At 36.6% G+C, this 19145-nt stretch overlaps 10 protein-coding genes across 10 annotated transcripts; 5 read left to right on the forward strand and 5 right to left on the reverse strand.

Annotated features, from left to right (window-relative positions):
• Positions 1-512: 512 nt before the first annotated feature.
• Positions 513-1847, reverse strand: RHIMIDRAFT_196349 (chitin deacetylase; the record flags this gene model as incomplete). Its single annotated transcript, XM_023606127.1, has 2 exons — positions 513-1034; positions 1092-1847. 2 exons carry the CDS (start codon positions 1845-1847, stop codon positions 513-515), a joined length of 1278 nt encoding a protein of 425 aa, XP_023470845.1.
• A 2411-nt stretch (positions 1848-4258) lies between these two features.
• RHIMIDRAFT_232572 (PQ-loop-domain-containing protein) lies at positions 4259-5149 on the forward strand (the record flags this gene model as incomplete). The annotated part of the gene is made up of 4 exons (XM_023607767.1): positions 4259-4329; positions 4385-4511; positions 4565-4996; positions 5048-5149. The coding sequence occupies 4 exons, from the start codon at positions 4259-4261 to the stop codon at positions 5147-5149; spliced, it is 732 nt and encodes a 243-aa protein (XP_023470846.1).
• A 191-nt stretch (positions 5150-5340) lies between these two features.
• Positions 5341-8279, reverse strand: RHIMIDRAFT_3700 (uncharacterized protein). Its single transcript, XM_023615161.1, has 8 exons — positions 8213-8279; positions 7906-8153; positions 7736-7849; positions 7595-7677; positions 7482-7542; positions 6968-7428; positions 5612-6918; positions 5341-5557 (listed from the first exon to the last, which is right to left on the reverse strand). Exons 1-8 carry the CDS (start codon positions 8230-8232, stop codon positions 5419-5421), a joined length of 2433 nt encoding a protein of 810 aa, XP_023470847.1. The 5' UTR covers positions 8233-8279; the 3' UTR covers positions 5341-5418.
• Positions 8280-9018: 739 nt separating this feature from the next.
• On the reverse strand, positions 9019-9375 carry RHIMIDRAFT_196571 (uncharacterized protein; the record flags this gene model as incomplete). Its single annotated transcript, XM_023606138.1, has 2 exons — positions 9019-9156; positions 9208-9375. The coding sequence occupies 2 exons, from the start codon at positions 9373-9375 to the stop codon at positions 9019-9021; spliced, it is 306 nt and encodes a 101-aa protein (XP_023470848.1).
• Positions 9376-10036: 661 nt separating this feature from the next.
• Positions 10037-11203, reverse strand: RHIMIDRAFT_3735 (60S ribosomal protein L6). Its single transcript, XM_023615165.1, has 3 exons — positions 10532-11203; positions 10408-10482; positions 10037-10350 (listed from the first exon to the last, which is right to left on the reverse strand). Exons 1-3 carry the CDS (start codon positions 11003-11005, stop codon positions 10201-10203), a joined length of 699 nt encoding a protein of 232 aa, XP_023470849.1. The 5' UTR covers positions 11006-11203; the 3' UTR covers positions 10037-10200.
• Positions 11204-12271: 1068 nt separating this feature from the next.
• RHIMIDRAFT_3748 (uncharacterized protein) lies at positions 12272-12793 on the forward strand. Its single transcript, XM_023615173.1, has 2 exons — positions 12272-12517; positions 12567-12793. Exons 1-2 carry the CDS (start codon positions 12375-12377, stop codon positions 12730-12732), a joined length of 309 nt encoding a protein of 102 aa, XP_023470850.1. The 5' UTR covers positions 12272-12374; the 3' UTR covers positions 12733-12793.
• A 668-nt stretch (positions 12794-13461) lies between these two features.
• RHIMIDRAFT_253108 (TPR-like protein) lies at positions 13462-14851 on the forward strand. The gene is made up of 4 exons (XM_023610997.1): positions 13462-13683; positions 13745-13977; positions 14057-14480; positions 14535-14851. Exons 1-4 carry the CDS (start codon positions 13504-13506, stop codon positions 14697-14699), a joined length of 1002 nt encoding a protein of 333 aa, XP_023470851.1. The 5' UTR covers positions 13462-13503; the 3' UTR covers positions 14700-14851.
• Positions 14852-15973: 1122 nt separating this feature from the next.
• On the forward strand, positions 15974-16810 carry RHIMIDRAFT_288099 (uncharacterized protein). Its single transcript, XM_023613534.1, has 2 exons — positions 15974-16060; positions 16116-16810. Exons 1-2 carry the CDS (start codon positions 16054-16056, stop codon positions 16586-16588), a joined length of 480 nt encoding a protein of 159 aa, XP_023470852.1. The 5' UTR covers positions 15974-16053; the 3' UTR covers positions 16589-16810.
• A 30-nt stretch (positions 16811-16840) lies between these two features.
• On the reverse strand, positions 16841-17640 carry RHIMIDRAFT_309957 (uncharacterized protein). The gene is made up of 4 exons (XM_023614612.1): positions 17545-17640; positions 17404-17483; positions 17203-17343; positions 16841-17154 (listed from the first exon to the last, which is right to left on the reverse strand). Exons 1-4 carry the CDS (start codon positions 17597-17599, stop codon positions 16948-16950), a joined length of 483 nt encoding a protein of 160 aa, XP_023470853.1. The 5' UTR covers positions 17600-17640; the 3' UTR covers positions 16841-16947.
• Positions 17641-17660: 20 nt separating this feature from the next.
• Positions 17661-18888, forward strand: RHIMIDRAFT_253111 (uncharacterized protein). The gene has a single exon (XM_023610998.1). The coding sequence runs from the start codon at positions 17817-17819 to the stop codon at positions 18828-18830; it is 1014 nt and encodes a 337-aa protein (XP_023470854.1). The 5' UTR covers positions 17661-17816; the 3' UTR covers positions 18831-18888.
• The last annotated feature ends 257 nt before the right edge of the window (positions 18889-19145 follow it).

Consider the following 19145-nt stretch of genomic DNA (forward strand, 5'->3'; position numbering starts at 1 on the left):
ATGGGAGTAACATTAACGGCTGCTATTAAAAAAAAATGAATCTTGATAGATATGATTTCTAAGATTTATCAATGACGAAGATTTATAGATGCAAACGTAAAAAAAGCATCAAAGTCAATGAGGAAAGTGTTACTGAAACTACATTTCTTTCTTTCTTTCTTTTCTTTCTTTTACGATAACCATGTTTATAGGGGGATTTCTAAGCTTTACATGCTTAACTATTCACATGGTTTTAGGTAAAAATGGGAAAGTCAACTAGAAACGATTTTTTGTTTAAACTGTTTGCTCCATTATTAACTCCTCTTTTTTTACTTTGAAGTGTTTTCAGGAGCAACTAGTTCAATAACGCTTGATAAAGTTAGAGATGAGCATTTGAAATGTTACCCTTGAAGGATACACACATGTTGCAATATTAAAATAGATAGTTTTTGGATAAATTACACGAATAAAGTAAGTAGTACATGTATCATCTATCTGGTGTATCATCTAATTTAAATTATGGATTTATTTACTTAAAACAAGGCAGTAAACATGAAAACGGCAGCTAAGCCAAGAGAAGGAACAATAGAGTTACCGGAACTACTAGCAGCAGCAGAACCAATCTTGGGTGAGGTGCTAGATGAAGCAGCGCTGTTACTGCTACTTCCACTGTTGTTGCTGTTGCTGCTGCTGCTCTTGGCAGAAGTACCGTTCAATGTGTTGGTCCATTGGATATTTTCAAAGTAGGGGTAAGAAATGTTGTAACAGGTAGCAACATCAAGGACTTGCTTGTAAGCACTGACGATTTTGGGCAAGTAATTTACGGCCAACTGCATTGTGTTGTTGTTGATTTCGTGAGTCAAGACAATGTTACCAGAATTGGCAAAGGTTCCGTTGGTACCCATTGTGACAAAGTTTTGATAGTTTTGTTCAACAGCTTCCAGAGTAGTAGTAAGACCAGCAGCCCAGTCATCGGTGTCAAGGTTCCAGATAACAGCAGTAAGGTTTAATTGTGTAGCAATCCAACGGACTCTGTCATCAATGTCACCGTAAGGCTATATGTAATGCATAAGCTTTTTGAAACATTCACACTATTTTTTTTTTTTACTTACAGGACGCCAGTAACGAGGAGTAACACCTGTAGCGAGCTTAATAGCCTTTTGTGTATAGTAAAGTTCGGCAAGGACTTCTTCATTGGTAAGAGTAGTTGTGTAGTTGTGTGACCAAGTGTGGGCTGCAATGTGATGACCATCCTTGAGACCACGCATAGCACCATAGGGCCAGTCAATGACATTAGAACCAATATAAAACATGGTAGCCTTTAATTTGTTATCTTGAAGATAATTATAGAAGGCATTGTGAGAACAGTTTGGTCCATCATCATAGGTAAGACCCCAAGTTTCTGGTTCAGGACAGTTGACAATATCTTTATTGACATCAGCCAACTTAGGCTTTGTACAGGTGCTAGCGGACCACCAGCAGTCAGGATCCTCAGCAGAAGAATAATTGCTCATATCCAATCCACCACTGGTAGTCATTTTACGGGGCTGAATACTGGGTGCCTTAGTCCAATCGATAGAGTTATACAACGCTTGGAATTCTGCAGACTGGGACATGCCGTTACTAGTAGCTGTTTGCCAGGAAGTAGGCCATTCAGATTGATTAAAGACAAACAAAGATGAGTCAGGTTGATAATATTGACATTCAGCAGTTGGGTCAACACTGGTTGTTTGAGTGATGGAAGGAATAGAGATGTTTTGAGGATTGACTTGAGAGGTGAATGATTGCCAATAGTTTGAAGCATCTGCGGAAACAATAGTTGCCAATTTTGCAAGTGCAACTGAAATAGCAATGGATTTGAGTTGCATTCTACAGTAAAGACAAGAGGTAATAACACAGAAAAATAACAAAGAGTCATTCACTGTATTTATAACAATGGCGGAAATAACTTTTCGCGGTGCGCACCCCTTTTGCCTGTAGACACTAGTCTAAAAACAAAAAACTAAAATTAGTAAAATTAGCTATTAAAATAACTGTGCTGTAACACAGGATTACTGCTGCCAAGACTTCTGTCATACTAAACATTTTGCCATCTTTAGACATTTTTTTGCTGAGTTGGCTACCCTCAGATCAAGCTACTAGCTTGGACCGTATTTTTTATTTTGCATCAGAACTAGTATCAAGTCATACTGTTAGCCTGGGATGTTGGACAGTTTTTATAGCATTTGTTGCTATGATACATATATTGATCTACCTTCATGTGTCACAAACATAGTAAGGACATGCTAAATTTATTCTGGATGAAAGGGATACATCTCTACGTCACGTTATAAAAACGTTATTTTTTCTGTAAATAGCAACCAATTGACACGTTGTTTCTATTTCTGCTCATACTCTTACTTTAACTCTAGCGCAAATCATTCAGCAAATGTTACATGAAGATTATTATTGTATGCAGCCAAGGCTGCCACTTCTAGGCACTCACAAACTTTCTAGCGATTCATTTCAAAGATAATATCTGATTTCCTGCCCTTTTATATATTTTCCTAGTCTATAATCAATGCTCTATTAAATGAATCACCTGTCATGATGAGCATATCGTCATAGTGTGTCTGGCTTTTGAGTGATACTTTTAAGCCAAGCACGAGGTTAGGGCTTAAGATACGATTAAACAAAATCCTTTATTTGTAAAACATTGAATGGCTCAAAAGCATTACTTTGACTGGCTCAGCTTGATAAGTACACAAAGAAAGCTCGATGGCGCTTTAAAAGAAAAACAGAGCTTTATAATAATGTTTCCGCAAAGAAATACCTCAGACATAGAGAAATTAATGAAAGCCGTTTAAAAAAGAAATTATATTGATTGAGGAAGCTAATAAAAGACTTGTACGATGCACTTTTCGACAAAGGCATTATCTGAAATTACGAATGACATGCGGAGGTTGACAAGAAAGCCAAGGCTTTTGTTAAGGTTAGAGTTACGGATTTTTATTGATTAATTGCTGATATAAATGTTGGGGATCTACACGAGAGCGGCTTTTGATCTTTTCCTTGTATATTTTGCAATCCCTTTTAATAGTCTGGTTTACTTCTTCGGACATTGTCATACAAAGTAAATAGGATGTAAGGTCGGTGTGCATAAGGTTTTATTAATGAACCGAAGACATGAATTTGATTTGGATGAATGGTAGATAATGTTTATATTCAAGACAAGGTTGGTTTTTGACATATCAAAGAACTACCAAGGTCGAGAGATAAAGCCTATTATAATAGATCCAATAGCTGGCTGTTTCTTTCCATTAGAGTGTGATGCTTGACGTAGCTGACCAAGCGCTAGAATATAATGTCTTCAAATTAGTAGAAAGAAACGTTGTTTAAGCACTATTATTTACCTTACGATGGATATCGGCGCCTTTTTATAAGGTCAAATATCACATTAGTCATGATTGGGATAGATAGACTGTGTAGCAAGCTCCGTATAATGGATATAGCCAGTGGTTTTGCCGAGTGGTATTTAACTTGAAAATCCCTGTCATTATTCGATTAAGCACAAATATAAAAAGTTGTAACTACCGTCGCATTTAAGAGATGAAGAATGGTCTTATGGTGCTGACGGTTTTGAACGCGTGCGAAATGATCAGAAATTGAGTGCTTGAAGTAATATTCTTAATCGTACTTCCTCAAGAACAATAGTACATAATACCATCATCATCAATATTGTTTCTTTTAATGAATTCAACCACAGTCGCTTGGCAGATCTTCTTTACATTAAGAGAGCTTGGCAAGCTCACTTTGATGGAACATAAAGAAAAGCTGTAATTTTAGACCAAACATTTTCTTTAAGCGATATGATAAACTGCTATTTCTTTTACCAAGATTGAGCATGACGGTCTTCTTTGAAAATGTAAAGCATATATCTTGATATTTATTGCCTCTTTCTCTCTCTTTTTTTTTTCTTTTACTTTGCTTGACCCATTTACTGAATTATACTTTTAACCAATCAGGCATTTTTTCTCCGCTTTCCTTTCTCCTGCAGTCAATGTAGACCTGTCATTAAAACTCTACAAGTGACACAACTCAACAAACGGAGCATATACCAAAAAAGATCCCACTGCAATAAATAACTAATCTTTTTTTTCCAACAAGAAGCAGAAAATGACACTTTTTGTTGTTCAAAAGTAAATAAACAACAAATGCTGTCAAGTGGCTGAAATGACGCTTAATTTTAAAGTTGGACTTTCAAAACATTTTTTTCTCTCCTTTTTTTTCTTATTTTCTAATGGATCCTTCGTTAGCGTCATCCATCACAGGTTATTTATCTATCTTATGTTGGCTTATTGTGTTCACACCGTAAATAATCGCATGATTTTATTCATTGGAACTATATTCATTTATTATCTTATAGACAGCTATGGGAGAACTATAGACGGAAGAGCGGGGACGGGCTTTCAATGACGTTTCTTGTCATTTGGTTAGCAGGAGATGTCTTTAATCTCTTGGGTGTCATCATGCAAGATCTATTAGTGACAATGGTAAAGTGATATTACAAAGTCAAAACAGAAAAGAGTTAATCACAAATAAATAGTTCTTTTTGGCACTTTATTATACAGTAGCTGACATGGGACTTATATGGCAAGTTATCTATTATCAGCATAAAAAACTACCCTCGGATGACGAAGAAAGTGTATCCGAGAGATCATCCTTATTGAATTCATATGTGCATAAAAAGAAGGAACAAGTGCAAAGTAGCAAATACCACACATTATTCAATTGGATATCAGCATTGTCAATTGTATTGGTAACCATTGTGTCATGTTACACATACTACAACGTCCATCAAACCCACGATACCAGTGGCATCACCTGGTTGCCTCAACTCATGGGATGGTTGAGTGCTTTGCTTTATGTCGGAAGTCGTATACCTCAATTAGTAAAAAACTATAAAAATCAAAGTACAGAAGGTTTAAGTATTGGTATGTTTTTGTGCGCCGTCATGGGAAATATATTTTATACAGCCGTAAGTATACATGTTTGTGTTGTTTTTATTATAATGCTTATCCAATCATAGTCCATCTTTTTGAAGTCAACTGACGTCGACTATATCTGGAAGAATATGTCATGGATTGTGGGAAGTGTTGGTACTTTGTTATTTGACTTTTTGGTAAAGTGATATTCTATATTTTGTTTGTAATGAAACTTATCCTTTTTTGTAGATATTTATTCAATTTTTCGTTTACAAACAAAAGCATTAAGAGAATACCCCCTTTTTCTTTGTTTAGATTCACTAGAATTCATCTTTATATTTTTCAGCATTTGCTCAGTAATAAATGTATATCATTCATTATAATTTCATAAAAGGATCTTTTTTTTATTCAAATTACAATATATAAAAGGTTTATGCTTTTTCTTCTTTTTTTTTTTTTGTTAGAGAAAGTCTGTTTATAGAGGAACGGAGACTTGAGAAGCATCCAAACCCAAGGCATGTAGGAATAAGTTAACATTTGCAATGCGGTGATTTGCTTGCTCAAGAGGAAGTCTATTACTTTTAGCAAGCAAAATATTTTCCATGACTCGGTCTCTGTATATTTCATTAATTTCGTTTCTTTTTAATGCATTTTTTTTTTTTTTTTACCTGACTTCTGTGACGAGAATATGTTGCTGCTCCATAGAGGCACCAACTGCCATCGCGGCCAAAAATTGCCAGACATACATGTCATCTACTGCTAGTGACAGCTGAACTATCGATGTATTGGGATTAACTGGAATCAGGTAGTATAAAGAAGGAAATATGCCGAGATAGCGTCCCTTGATCATGTTGAACAAGGCAGTATAAAGGTCCTGCCATCGTGTTATTTCCTCAGGAGAAGGTGGAGCAAATCCTTGTAAAGCTCCTCCTCCTTGTTTCAAAATCTCTGCACGCGACAAGAGCATCGTCAGAAAAGCGAGCCCAGGCTTTGTATGCACGATCGAGAGTACATCGTTTTGCTGAAGGAAGAGTTGGAGTAAATCGTTGACTGTGTGCAAAGGTGATTCGGCAATGATTTGTAAAAGTGGTGGAGCTGTCGCGTTCATGAATAGTTCTACTTCCTCAAAAGGGACAAACATGTGATGTTGAGCTTCTTGTACATTAGCAACAGCTGTTCCAGGATAGATGACATAACGACAGACTTGAAGCTTGGTGAAATTGGCAATCATCGCGTTCAAAACCTTCATGCTTTGGCTGCTGTTTAATTGACGAACGATACGAGGTATCAACTTCTTGCCTTTAGCTGTAGATAATAAGAGCACCAAAAAAGGAACAGTCAGATCAGAAGATTCTGAAAGGCGTAAAGAATTCCACAGCTTTTCAACCTTGTCTGCAAGCGCTTGATGAAATTCCTCAACTGCATCTGCTTCATCGTCCTCTTCAGCTCCCTTGGGGGGTCCTTGACGACGCATTTGCTCAATTTCAAGTATAGTCGTGTACAGATCTTCAGTCAATTTCAACACTTGACGTCTGTCGATATTGGTTTTAGCCTTTTGAGAGACAGAAGCTGAGTGAGCATCATGTAACGTATGGCCTGAGTCAGTATGGGCAGCGTGTGCATTGGCGACTTGCAATACTTGACGAGGGTTACGGACAGTCAAGGATGTAATCTTACCAAGTGCACCTTCAAGCGAAACTTGGGTTTGCTTAGGACGACGTTTGGCTTCATTTACAATGCGTTGTAACTGTTGTTGCATACGATGCATCATATTGTCGTCTCTACGGCCACGGTTTCCACGTTCATTAGGTGTGTTGACAGCAGGGGCAGTTGGTAAACCAGCTCGTTGACGAAGAGAGGTGTATACCTGATAATAGAAATCATCAGCGTATGGATCACCTGAGGCTAGCTGAGAAAGCTGAATGCGGTTCACAAGATCTTTATCATGCTGAGTCATGAGCCCATCATACTGAGACTATCATATAACAGTCAGTTTTCAACACGCCATAGAACAATTGAATTACCTTTCGATAGTTCTCCCTGCGTTTGAGTTCTCGAGCAATCGACAACTGTTCCTTCAATTCATGCTGCTGTTTCATAGCTAACAACTGCATAGGATCAGGTTGAGGGTAGGCAAAAGGAGATGTCTGTGCTCCTGGCTGAGGACGATTACCACTAGTAGCAAAACTAGCTTCTAGTTCAGCCAAGCTCATCACCTTGCCATTAACAGGATCATTAGTACGATATCGATTGGCCGCAGCTTGACGCTGCATGTCTGCTTCTAAATCTTCCAAGGTCAAAGGCTTCACACGAGCTTGAGGACCATATCCAGCAGATACACTAGGAGAAAGGCCACCGACAAATTGTTGAGGTTGCTGTTGCTGTGGTTGATGTTGAGGAGTACGCACAGATTGTTTATTAGCAGCCGTAAAGGGAGACAAACCACTGTGACCTGTAGCTAAAGGAGAGAACCCGTTTGTTTCGGCTATAAAAGGTGACTTTAGTCGATAGTGATTATAATATGTATATTAACAGTACGTGTTGATAGTCCACTGCTAAAGTTGCCCCAAATGGATTTGGAAGATGCGATAGGAGAAGCCTAAGCAATATGAATATATAAACCCTAGCTTTTTTTCTTTTCTTTTCTTTACCTCGCCAAAGTTTCTTCCAACTGTTGTCTGGTGTCCAGCAGGATTGGTTGAAGGCCCCCAGATATTTCTAAAACTGCTGTTGACTATAGCAACAACAACAATAAATATAAGTACATTTCAAAACTTAAATGTCTTCTTTACCAGATTCTTCCTTTGTTCTTCGTTTAGCAAAGAAAGCTTCTTCTTCTGTAAAGCCCGTTTCTTTAAAGTTTGCACTAAATTTCTGAGTGTTGCCAGAAAAATCGAAGTCCTTGTCTAATTGACACACAATTTAATAAAGAGTATAAATCTATAATGTAGCAAAACTTTACCGACTGGAGCATCCGCAAACGTAATATCATTGTTGATATCGCCTTCTTCTAATAACTGATCACCGAGATGATCGTCGTCTTCAAGCAACACATCTTCATGAGCACCAAGTTCGTCGCGAAGTGTGGCAAAGTCATAGACATCGACATCAGCTTGATCATAACTTGAAACATCTTTATTATTATTTTTTTCTTGGTCAGTCAATTGCTGCAATTCTCTTTCGCTCAAAGGCGGTAAGTTGGTGTCGAAACTATGTTCAAGCTTTGAGTAACTCCCTTCTTTCTTTTTCTCTCCTTTTTGTATCTTTACCCAAAAAAAGAATCACCCATAGGTCGTTGATTGTTGAATTGTAGTAACCTTTTTTTATATGTTGTTGATTTAAAAAAGGACAGTAAAAAAAAAATACACCAGTAGCTCGCAGTTGAAATTGCGGATTAAGAAATTCCAATTGGCTTTGAATCTCCGTGGATACAGTCTAATGGATCATAAAAGTACAGCCAACTTTTATCAAAGCTATTCCAATCAAATAATAATGCACAAACATACGTCTTTCAATTGACGCAAACAATAGATAAGCACGAGAAAAAGACTCTCAATTATTTGTGACTTGCAGTAATTCCTACACATTAGAATTTCAACGGTGATATAATGACATTGATGCATTGGTATTAAATAAAGGCTTTATTTATTAGAGTGTTTAGAAAGAAAGACTTGGATATCTTTAGCCATGACTTGATGTACGTGACTGGTAGGATGAAGACTGTCGTGCCAGAAATACCTATTGAATGTTATTAGACATGTATGTAATTTACTCTTCTTTTTTTACTGTTGCATTGGTTGACAGTGATATTTCTCTGGTGTTGACCTTTAGATATGCGTGTGTGAGAGAGCACAGAGTTTACTTGTCTGTGTGTGATTTAACTTACCAATCAGGACAGTACTTTTGGGTATATTTTATATCAAATTTATAAGGATGATCAAGCACCTGAGTGAAAAAAGACCAGGTATCATATACAATAAAAGTACTATTGGAGTATTCTTTCTTCAAGTCTTTTGTCATCTTTAACAGCCTATTGTTGAAATCTGGAAAAATTCAACAGAATAAGAAAATGATCTCAACCTAAGAGCTCGATCTTACTTTCTACATGCCTTTTGATGTTCTTGGACATTATAGTCGTGTTTGTCCACATTGGAGACCGTTCAATAGGTGGAACATTCATCAGCATAAACTGAGTTTCACCATTCGCAATCAGCTTTTTCTATTATCACACAAATGAGTTAAAAAGAAAGAAGAAGAAAAAGACACTTACAATCAAGGACTTGTATTGCTGCATAATGGTTGCATCCACTTGACCCGTGTTTCGCCAACCATAGGTTAGACCAATATCATTGATACCGACCCAGATACTGTTCAAGGTAGAATGAGAGGTACGAGGGCTTTTTGTGTAGGCTGATTGGACTATTTTAGCCATTTTTTTACTAGGCGAGACAAATACGCTAGGGTAGATGTCTTGTATTTGACCAGCAACATCAATAATTCTATTAAACAAAGTTATGTAAACATGCTATAAGAGGGGCGAATGCCCTTACAAGGGATCCTACAACAAGGTTAGTTTATACGACAAAGTAAACATTGTTTATTCTACCTTGTGAACAAGCGTGTCATTTAATGGAGCACCACCCATAGCAAAGTCCCAACTGATCCATTCTTCAGCTTCGGTAAGATAAGTTACCCAGTTAGGACCACCTGCTGACGTGCAGTCGCGACATTGATATGTAAGATTGCTCAAGTTGATATTTCTTGTGGTATAGGAATCACCAAAAGAAATAAGCGTGTTTATATCTGAACTTTTAAAGCCATTAGATGATGTAGCCAAGAGAACACCTGTGAATAAAGCAATCAAGGTAAACATGTAGACAAAAGAGAAGAAAAAAGATGGAGAAGTAAATGATGAGTGAGGGACGATCTTTATATATAAACAAATCTTCCTCTTTCTTCTTTACTCATCATTTATTCGTCATTGATCGTTGTACATATATTTCTATATTGAAATTACCGTTTATACTGATTGATCTATTCTAGCATGCTTTCCGAGCTATTCCCACCAGTTCCAGCATTGTTTCACCCATAAACACAAAAACAAGGGCATCAAAATGTTCCCGGATGACTTCTTTACGTGATACGTAAGCATGTTGTTGATGGTAAGATGGGGATAATCTATTTTCTCATGCCTTAAATAGCATTGTCTTATAGGATACAGTTACATGAAATTATAAAGTTTATTTTCGTATTATATTTAAAACTTCATGTCGTGAGGGAATTGACCCTTGCGCAAGCTGAAGGTGGAGGATAAGTATTGGCGGAGGAAAGGAGTCTTGACGACGATTTCAAGAAGAGCCTTGTCAACAGCCTTTTGGTCAGCAGCCTTGGATTCAGGGAAAGCAGCCTTCTTCTATAAAGAAATCAGTTTTCGGGAATCTCAATCTTTTCATTTAATACATACCTCTTCACCTTGGAGGAAAGCCTTTTCAGTCTTAGCAGACTTCTTGAAGTAGGCATCATTGAACTTTTCATCAATCTGGAATACAATGTAAACAGAGTGTCACTTTATAAAATATCAATCTTACCTTGACGTTGGAGAGATCAAGCTTGGTGGAAGTAGCAATGACATAGGCTTGGTTAACACGTCTCAAAGGAACACCGTTGATCTTGAAAGGACCAGTAACGAGAAGAAGACCAGAGTCGAGTTGCTTCAAGACGACAACACGCTTACCACGGTAACGACCAGCCAAGAGGATGGCAACGGTACCAGGGGTGATATTGGAGCGGAGGACAGTCTTCTTGGAGGTCTTGCGGGTGACCTTGGGTTGAGGAACGTCTTCAGCAGGGTAGAAGCGAGGAGCCTTTTGGGCAGGGACGACACGCTTGCCACCATTCTTGGCGCCCTTGACTTCGACAGTCTTGTCAGCAGCGGCTTGTTGAGCAGGAGCAGCAACAGCTGTCTTCTTGCGCTTGTACAAAGCCTTCTTGCTGTAGACAGCAGAGCGAGAGTAGCGAGAGACGCCGGGAGCAATGAAGCTGTTTCTAGGAGCGTGCGACATTTGAGCTATATGTAAAAGTTAACTAAACCGTTCTTTCTCTCTCTCTCTCTCTGTCTCTTTTAGTATGGTGCTGGATGAATGAATAGCTGCTTTTGTATTGTATAAACGTGTGCATAATCGAAATCCTACATGATCAATCAATGTTGTTGTTACTAAGCAAAAGAATAAGTATTGCTACATGCAGATGTATATATAGATCGCATCGACCATGACTGAATTACTGCGATTAGACTGAATTTAATTGTGTAATGTATCAACGGTTGCTGTCTATTTATTTTTGTATCTCTTTCCATCACTTGTCTACCTCAGGTCAACTACAATACAAAATGCCATCCATCTATTCATCCATCCATACATATATCCAACAACCCCTTCTTCCTTCTTTGATCGGCTATCATGAATACTCTACCTTTTGGCTATGACGAAAAAGAGGACGTTATACTATTTGGGCCACTCGTTTTGTTATACATTGAGGGGGTTAACAGCTTGGGACAAACATCGGACTCTAAAATGGACAGTCCGAGCAATTTCTTTTTCATCCCGCCCATTTTGACTGTGGAAAAAGTTCGCTTTAGACCTATGCAAAGCAAAATGGCTCATGAATGGCTCAAGTACACAAATAATAAATAGATTATTCCCGTTTTTGAAACGTCTGTTTTCCATTATAACTTGAAAGAAAGATGCTTTCATGGTAGCTGCAAGTGTCAAAAGTAAGAATTATCTCTGCATGAGGTTTCTAAAGAGAAAACGGATCGTGCATTCTTAAAGAAACTAGATTAGCTATTACTTATGTTTCCTTAAGAAATGAAGTGAACAAAAAAGAATGAAATACATACAGCAAGTAGAACATGTAAATATGCATGTGGACCTTAGTGCACAGGTATAGAACATTTTTAAACTACGCCCAATTTCTTACAACCAGAATCGCTTTTCTTTTTGATTTTTTTTACGTTATGGATGGCACCTTTGACTATCTGCACTGGGAGAAATCATCTCTACCGATTATTGCAGATTTATGGGAAAATACACCAAAATCCGAAGAATTGATTGATATACCTGCAGCAACTAATGTAGAAGAAACGATTGAGTTACAATTGAATGAAAAAGAAAGTAATAAGCCATACGTCAAGGTAGAGTGGAAACCTAACCCAATGGACCATTAATAAGGGGAAGAAAACATGCAAAGGAGAAAGAATAATGAATTAGCGCATACATCTCGTTCTTTACCTTCTTTATTCTATTCCCCTTCTTCATTGATAATAAAAAGTAAATCAGAATGCATCTTTTTTGTGAAAACGAGGACTTGAGTTGATGGAATATAAATTCTGTCCTATTTTACTTCTCTCTTCTTCATTCATCGTTTTTCATAATGAAGTTCTCTCGTATTCTTCTTGCCCTTGTCCCTATCTTTGCAGTGACTACTGCTGCTCCCGTTGTTATCGCTGACAGTCCATCAAGTCCATTCTATGTTACTGAGCCTAGTCAAGAAACGACCTTTGTGAAAGGCGAAGTGTAAAGGACTTTATTTTATGACTGATACATATTCCTAATTTTCTTAAAGCATTCGTCTTTCTTGGAGTAATGGAAAACCTGGTACCCTAAGTATCAATGTACTTGAAGGTGATGACCCAAATAGTATGCAGCCTACGCAATGGGCTGCTAGCCTTCAAAGTGTTTCTGGTGATTCGGTTTATTCATTCCCTGTAATATATATTCTTTATCCATAATACTGTTTTCTAACTTATTTTTGACATATATAGGCAACTGCGTTTTTTGAGGAAAGTAAGACGTACTGTTTCCAACTGGTGTTCCAAGATCAAGATACAACGTAAAAAGCATATTATACATTTTACATTAGGCACATTATACTAAAATTATCTCTAGTTACGAATCCTTTTCTGCTCGCTTCAAGGTTGCCAACCTTTCTACTGAAGTCAAACGAGACTCGACCAAGATTGGCCCTCCTTACCTTTATTAAAACGCATTTGCCTCCAAGGAGAGAAATATCTTGTGTATGTGCTATGTTTTTAATGAATAGAATAAAAAGCAAACATGTTTTCTTTTACTGTTATTATAATAATCTTGTTTGCACAGAGAGAAATGGGGAATGCTTTGATGTATAATGTAAACCTCCCCTTACAAAATTGAGAATGTCATTATTGTATTGACAAAGGATAACTGTTGCTAATAAAGCAATATCAATTGACTGAACTCTCCTTATGATATTCCACAACCGATGAATTATATACCAAATAAACGAATAGGGAGAGTAATATCGAGGACTTTGTCTTTCCTTGTTTTCCTCCTTTTTGATCTATCATTTATTAAAGTGATATTTGTGTGTGTGTAACAGAGGATGCTTTTTAGAAGTGTACGTGGCTTATGAGCACATGGACTGCCTTTCTTGATAACAAGGTATGATCTTAATAAAAAAGGGCTGGTTCTCTCTCTCTTTTATACGCCTATACGCACCTATAAATATAATATAAATAAACGATATGTCATATACAGTGGATGATTTGAAAGCCAAGATTACCGAAAATATTGACAAATTAGATTATCCAGCTGCCCTTTTGTTTTGTCAAAAGGGGTTACAACTTGAACCGAGAAATGCAGAATTATTAGAAATGACAGCACAAGTTGAACTTGAACTAGAACAATTTGAAGCAGCACACAAGGCAAGTAAAAAAAAGTAATGTAAAATGATACACAAGGTCGTCTTATACCATCACAAAATAGCATTTATTACAGTCTATTGAAGTTGCACCTAATGAAGGATACAGCAAATACATGTATCTAGGACAAATGTTAACTGAAAAGGATGCTATTCAAGCTTTTCAAAAAGGCGTGGATCTGATGGTAGTCGAAAAAAGCAAAATTCAAGATACAACATCGGACGAAGCCAAGTTTTTAGCTTCAAAAATATCAAGCGCTTTATGCTCCATGACTGAGATCTATTTAACAGATTGTTGGTAAAGAAATAACTCGTACATTACAAAAAAACAAAAACAAAACAAAACAATACTCACATACACACACGGCTGTTATTAGTTTTGAGCCTGAAGCCGAATCAAAATGTGAAGAATACTTGAGTCAAGCACAACAGGTGGATCCTGAAAATCCTGAAGTATATCAGTTATTAGCTTCGGTCCGATTAAGTCAGCAACGTAATGAAGAGGCAGCAGCTGCATTAAATAGAAGTATGGAGCTATGGATAGATAAAGAACCTGGAGATGCTGCGATACCCATTTATGATACAAGATTAGCATTGGTGAAATTACTATTGGAAGTTGGCATGTTTGAGCATGCATTTACAGTGCTGGAAAATTTGCAAAAGGAAAACGATGAAGTAGTTGACTTGTGGTATCTTTATGGTTGGACATACTACTGTTTAGGAGATGAAGAGGGACGAACAGAGGAAGAGAGGATCACGTTATGGAGTGATGCTAGAGACTGCTTAGAGACAGCTGTTAAAGTAAGAGATGCTGTTCTGTTTCAAACAACTGTTAGTAACCTTCTTTTACTCTAGTTATTTCAAGTGATTGGATCTGATGATGTGGCCATGTTTGAACATTCAAAAGAACTTATTCAATCCATAAATCAAATTGTCCCTGAAACAGTAGAAGAGCCTGAAGAAGAAGTTAATGAAGAATTAGAAATCGAATCTGAAGATGAAGATGCCATGGAGGAGTGATAACAGTCATTTAGACATGTAGAGAAGGCAATAAACTGTACCTTTAATAATTATTAAGAACAAACACATATCGTCAGCATGTTTTAGATCTCTTTATGGTTGCTTATTTTTCACACTCTTTTATGAATACACAACAAAGGATACTAACCAACAAAAAGATGATGATTTAAAATAGAGATATGAGACAAAACGCACAGACAGTTGTTTAATGTATAACCGCTCATTTGATAGTGACCAGAGCTTAATTGTATATTATAATATTACACATTATAATCCTGTTTATCTATCTATGTCATATCCTTGACTAGTGCGTGAGGCACGCTTACATTTAAATCATATGAAAAAAAGAGACAACAGAGAAAGGGGGGGTGAGATTATCATATGGCAGGGTCGTAATTAAAAGAGTAAAGGACTTAATCAAAAATACAGGACATGGTCGCCTTCTCTCTTTCACTTTTGAATTAAATACGGGCAAGTAGAGTATATGACGTGATTGAAAATATAAAGTGTTGGTTTTCTTTTGTTCCTTTTTCTAGATTTAATATAAAACAAAGGAGAGAAAATAAAAAAGGGGAATACAAAGAGAGAGAGAGAGAGAGAGAGAGATTCTACCTGCATTTGCTTGTTTATTTACCCTTCTAACTTTTTAATTTTTATATATAGGATGGAATGTTTTATGTATTAAAATGTGTGTATTTAAAAAATAAAGAAACAAGGGGAGTGTCAAGAGGCTAGATTGATTTTAAGTTTCATAAACAATAGGAATGTAAAGTGGGATAAATACTACACAAAAGTATAACACGGTTTGCTAACAGACATGCACATTCCTCAGGTTTTTTATATAAAAACATTAAGGCGATCAAGGAGTAAAGAAATATATTACATAATCTCTTTATCTTTTGCACACACAGTAACAACAATAACCCAATACAAATACTATTGATACTATGCTATTAATAATTTCCCCTTGAATTATATATTTAACCCTTTCCCTTCTTGTTTTTCTCTCTCTCTCTCTCTCTGTGTGTGTGTGTCTGTGCATCTCTTGTGTGTGCCTCTTTGTTTTTTATTTCTCCCAATCTCCCTTTCATATTTTAATTTGATGCCTTTTTTTATGCATCCTTTGTAAGTACGTCTATATGCGTGTGTAGTGTGAGTGTGAGCGTGCGTGTCAATAATATATACCAAAGATGGTTATATGCATAAGCATACCTACTTTTCAAACCCTTACATCCATTCATCTTTCTCTTTCCCTCTCTTCTCTTTCTTTTTATATAAATACAAGCATCATTAGAATATAAATATCGACGATATCGCTCTCTTTCTTTCTTATTTTAAATTACTCTTGCCCATCATGAAAAGTAAGATAACAAACTGGTGATAACCTCCATAATATGAACTAACTCTATTTAATAGTTGCTGACATGCTTAACCCTACCTCTGTTGACCAGCTTGTGTCTCCACCACCATCTCCTCAACAAAAAGTCAATAGTGTAAAACAATCAATCAATGCAAGTGGAAAATCACGAAGTCGTTTTTCAAACGAAGAAGATGCGATCATCTGTGAAGGTGTAGCCAGAGGTTTGACCTGGGGTCAGATATCACATCAATTACCTCATAGAAAGCGAGCCACTTGTTTTAATCGATACCGTACGCTTCAGGGCATTCGAAAATCACGAAAGAGATATAGTGACATGGGCTCTTCTTCTATGACTTCATCAACATCATCATGGCTACCTTCACCTCCTCTTTCTTCCAACCATTTAAAACATTATCATCATCATCATCATCAACAGCAACAACCAGAGCATCAAAAGCAACATCAGCAGTCACCTACATTAGTAGCTCCATTACCACTGCATTATGCATATGTAGATCGTATCCATTAATATGAACAATAGCTTCTCATTTCTCATTATTTTTATTTGTAAATAACAAGTTTTCATCTCTCTCTCTTTTTTTACTCCAGTTTGCATTTCAAAAACCATATATAATAATAAAATTATACATCATCTTTCTTTTGTTATTCTCAAATACTTTTTGGTTATTCTTAGAATTAAACAATGCTGCAAGAAAGCATCTCATAAACTTGTTTTTTTTTTTTTTTTTTTTTTTTTTTTTTTTTTTGTGTTTTTTTTTTGCAGTTGTTGTTGTTTGTTTTAAACACATTTGGACTAAGAATCTTTGTCACAACAATATCAACAAAAAGAGGAGAATAATTATGTAAGCTGTTACCAGGATATCTTTTTTATGGGTTCAAATGAACTAAATCAACTTGATAAAACATAATTCTGTCTTCCAACCATTTTCCTTCTTTACCAGTAGAGACAAACTCTGTTAGGGTCCATTCAGTATAAGTCAGCAGAGCTGGATCTCCAACATAAAGATAAACATTGGTCTCAACAGTGGCCTGGTCTTCATCTACTGTCACGCTCACCGGTGAACGTAAATAATCCTAATAAAGAAAACATGTCATTATAAGCATATGCTCGTGTATGTTTACCTCTCCTTCAAAGGTATCTAATGCCCTAACATCCTGTTCACCTAATCCTTCACACAAGATACCAGTAACTTTATCTTGCTTTTTCCCAGTGTGAACTATGGCTGGATAATCCTCACCTTTAAGAGATGATCGAATATACCCCTTATAATAAATTTAATAAAAAGTATAGGCTGCCCTTTTTTTTTTTAAAAAAAAAATTACTTTTAAAGAAGCCGGCTTTAATCGAATGGATTTGAACTTTTCTAATTTTGCCTGTTCTGAAGCACCAGACCCAAGTAATACTGAATAGAAAAAAAAAGTCAACATTCAAAATATGCCTCTGGTAGTTTCAGTTTTATATACCTCTTATGAGTACAACAGAAGACATTAAAGATCCATAAAAAAAGACAGACGACATGACAAGTAATGTGAATAAAAAGAAAGAGAGAGAAAGAGAGAATATATATAAGCTTATCAGTGGTTACTCAAGCCATCACTGAGTCACTCGAATAGTCATTATGAGAAGTGGAAAAAGATTGTTGGATTTGTAACGTATTTGCAGTAAGATAAAAAAAAATTTCCGTATTAAAAAAGAACTTGTCTCTGTTTCTCTCTCTTTTTTTCTTTTATTTAAAATGAATATCAACCTTGATTTAGCAGAAATGATCATTCAAACAAGCGATAAGGCAAAACAAAGGACATGGTTACATAAGTTAGTAGATCAAGTACAACTCCGTCAACGATGTATTCATATCTATCTTCGCACGGCTCAGATGATCGAAGCTCAGTATCAACAAAAGATGAAAGATATCGAATCATCTATAGATCGACTCAATCAACAAAAAGAATGCATAGACCATGAGATCACTCACCTCAATGATCATCAACAAGCTCTTGAGCAGCGTCAGACCGAGGTTGAACACGCCTTGTTTTTGATTCGTCGAGAAGCACAAAGATATCGTGAGAAGAAAACGAGATGTGAACAATATTATTCACGTTTATGCGCAGTTCCTATCCTTTCGAGACAGTACAAGACCAAGTATATCAAGGCTCGTGACAGGAACGCACAAACAGAGCAACACTTGTCCGAAATGCGTCATGCACTCGATCTATGCCAAAATCAACTTAAAGTGATCACCAAAAGAATAACTGAGCAGTATATGAAACAAGATCAATTGTGCAAACAAAAGAGCAATTCCCTAGATAGCCTAAAACGTATAGAAAAAGTGCTTCATTTTCTGAAACAAGGAAGCGAATTCTGGTCTGATTTTGAAACATATCAAGCTCAAGTAGTTCTGGAGGCTGCCAATTATTTATTAAAAAATACCCGACACAAAGTGTCAAAGAGACTGACGGTCGATATAGATCAAATTTGGATCAAGGCATTCAAGCTTGCTTGTCTTGAATATGGAGAACGCGAAGTGTATGGCGACAGTCGTTGGAATATGGACACATTAAACATCAGCTACGACTGCTCTGCCTGTCAGACATCGCATACTGGCTGGCCAAAGATCAATCAGTGTCAATTATTATGCAGTCATTGTACTCAACAGAAGCCTGCGCAGTCTATTTTGCCTGTATCCAAATCCCTCAGTATCGCTTATCTTGAACAATTCAAGAAAATATTTCATTTTAAACTCTTGAAATAAAATGTTCGTATGAATATTTGGCTAATTTTTAAGGGAGAAGGACTCTGGCAGAAGGACTGCTGGTGCCTTTGTGTAACCTGTGGACTTTTTCACGTCATTATTTTTTTGCTGGACGCCTTTTTAACTGTTTCAGCTTTAATGAAGGCAGCATCATTAACAACTATTGTCGCAAGCTTATTTACAGGAGTAGCACTTGGTAATAACGCAATAAAGGAAGTGTATATATAAACTGACATATCATAGCACGCTCTCCTGTATACTTGTTATCCAAGGATATCACTGTCGCTCCTTCAGCAGAGCAAATCTCTTTTGACA

Source organism: Rhizopus microsporus, assembly GCF_002708625.1.
Source record: "Rhizopus microsporus ATCC 52813 unplaced genomic scaffold scaffold_1, whole genome shotgun sequence".
Classification (NCBI taxonomy): Eukaryota; Fungi; Mucoromycota; class Mucoromycetes; order Mucorales; family Rhizopodaceae; genus Rhizopus; species Rhizopus microsporus.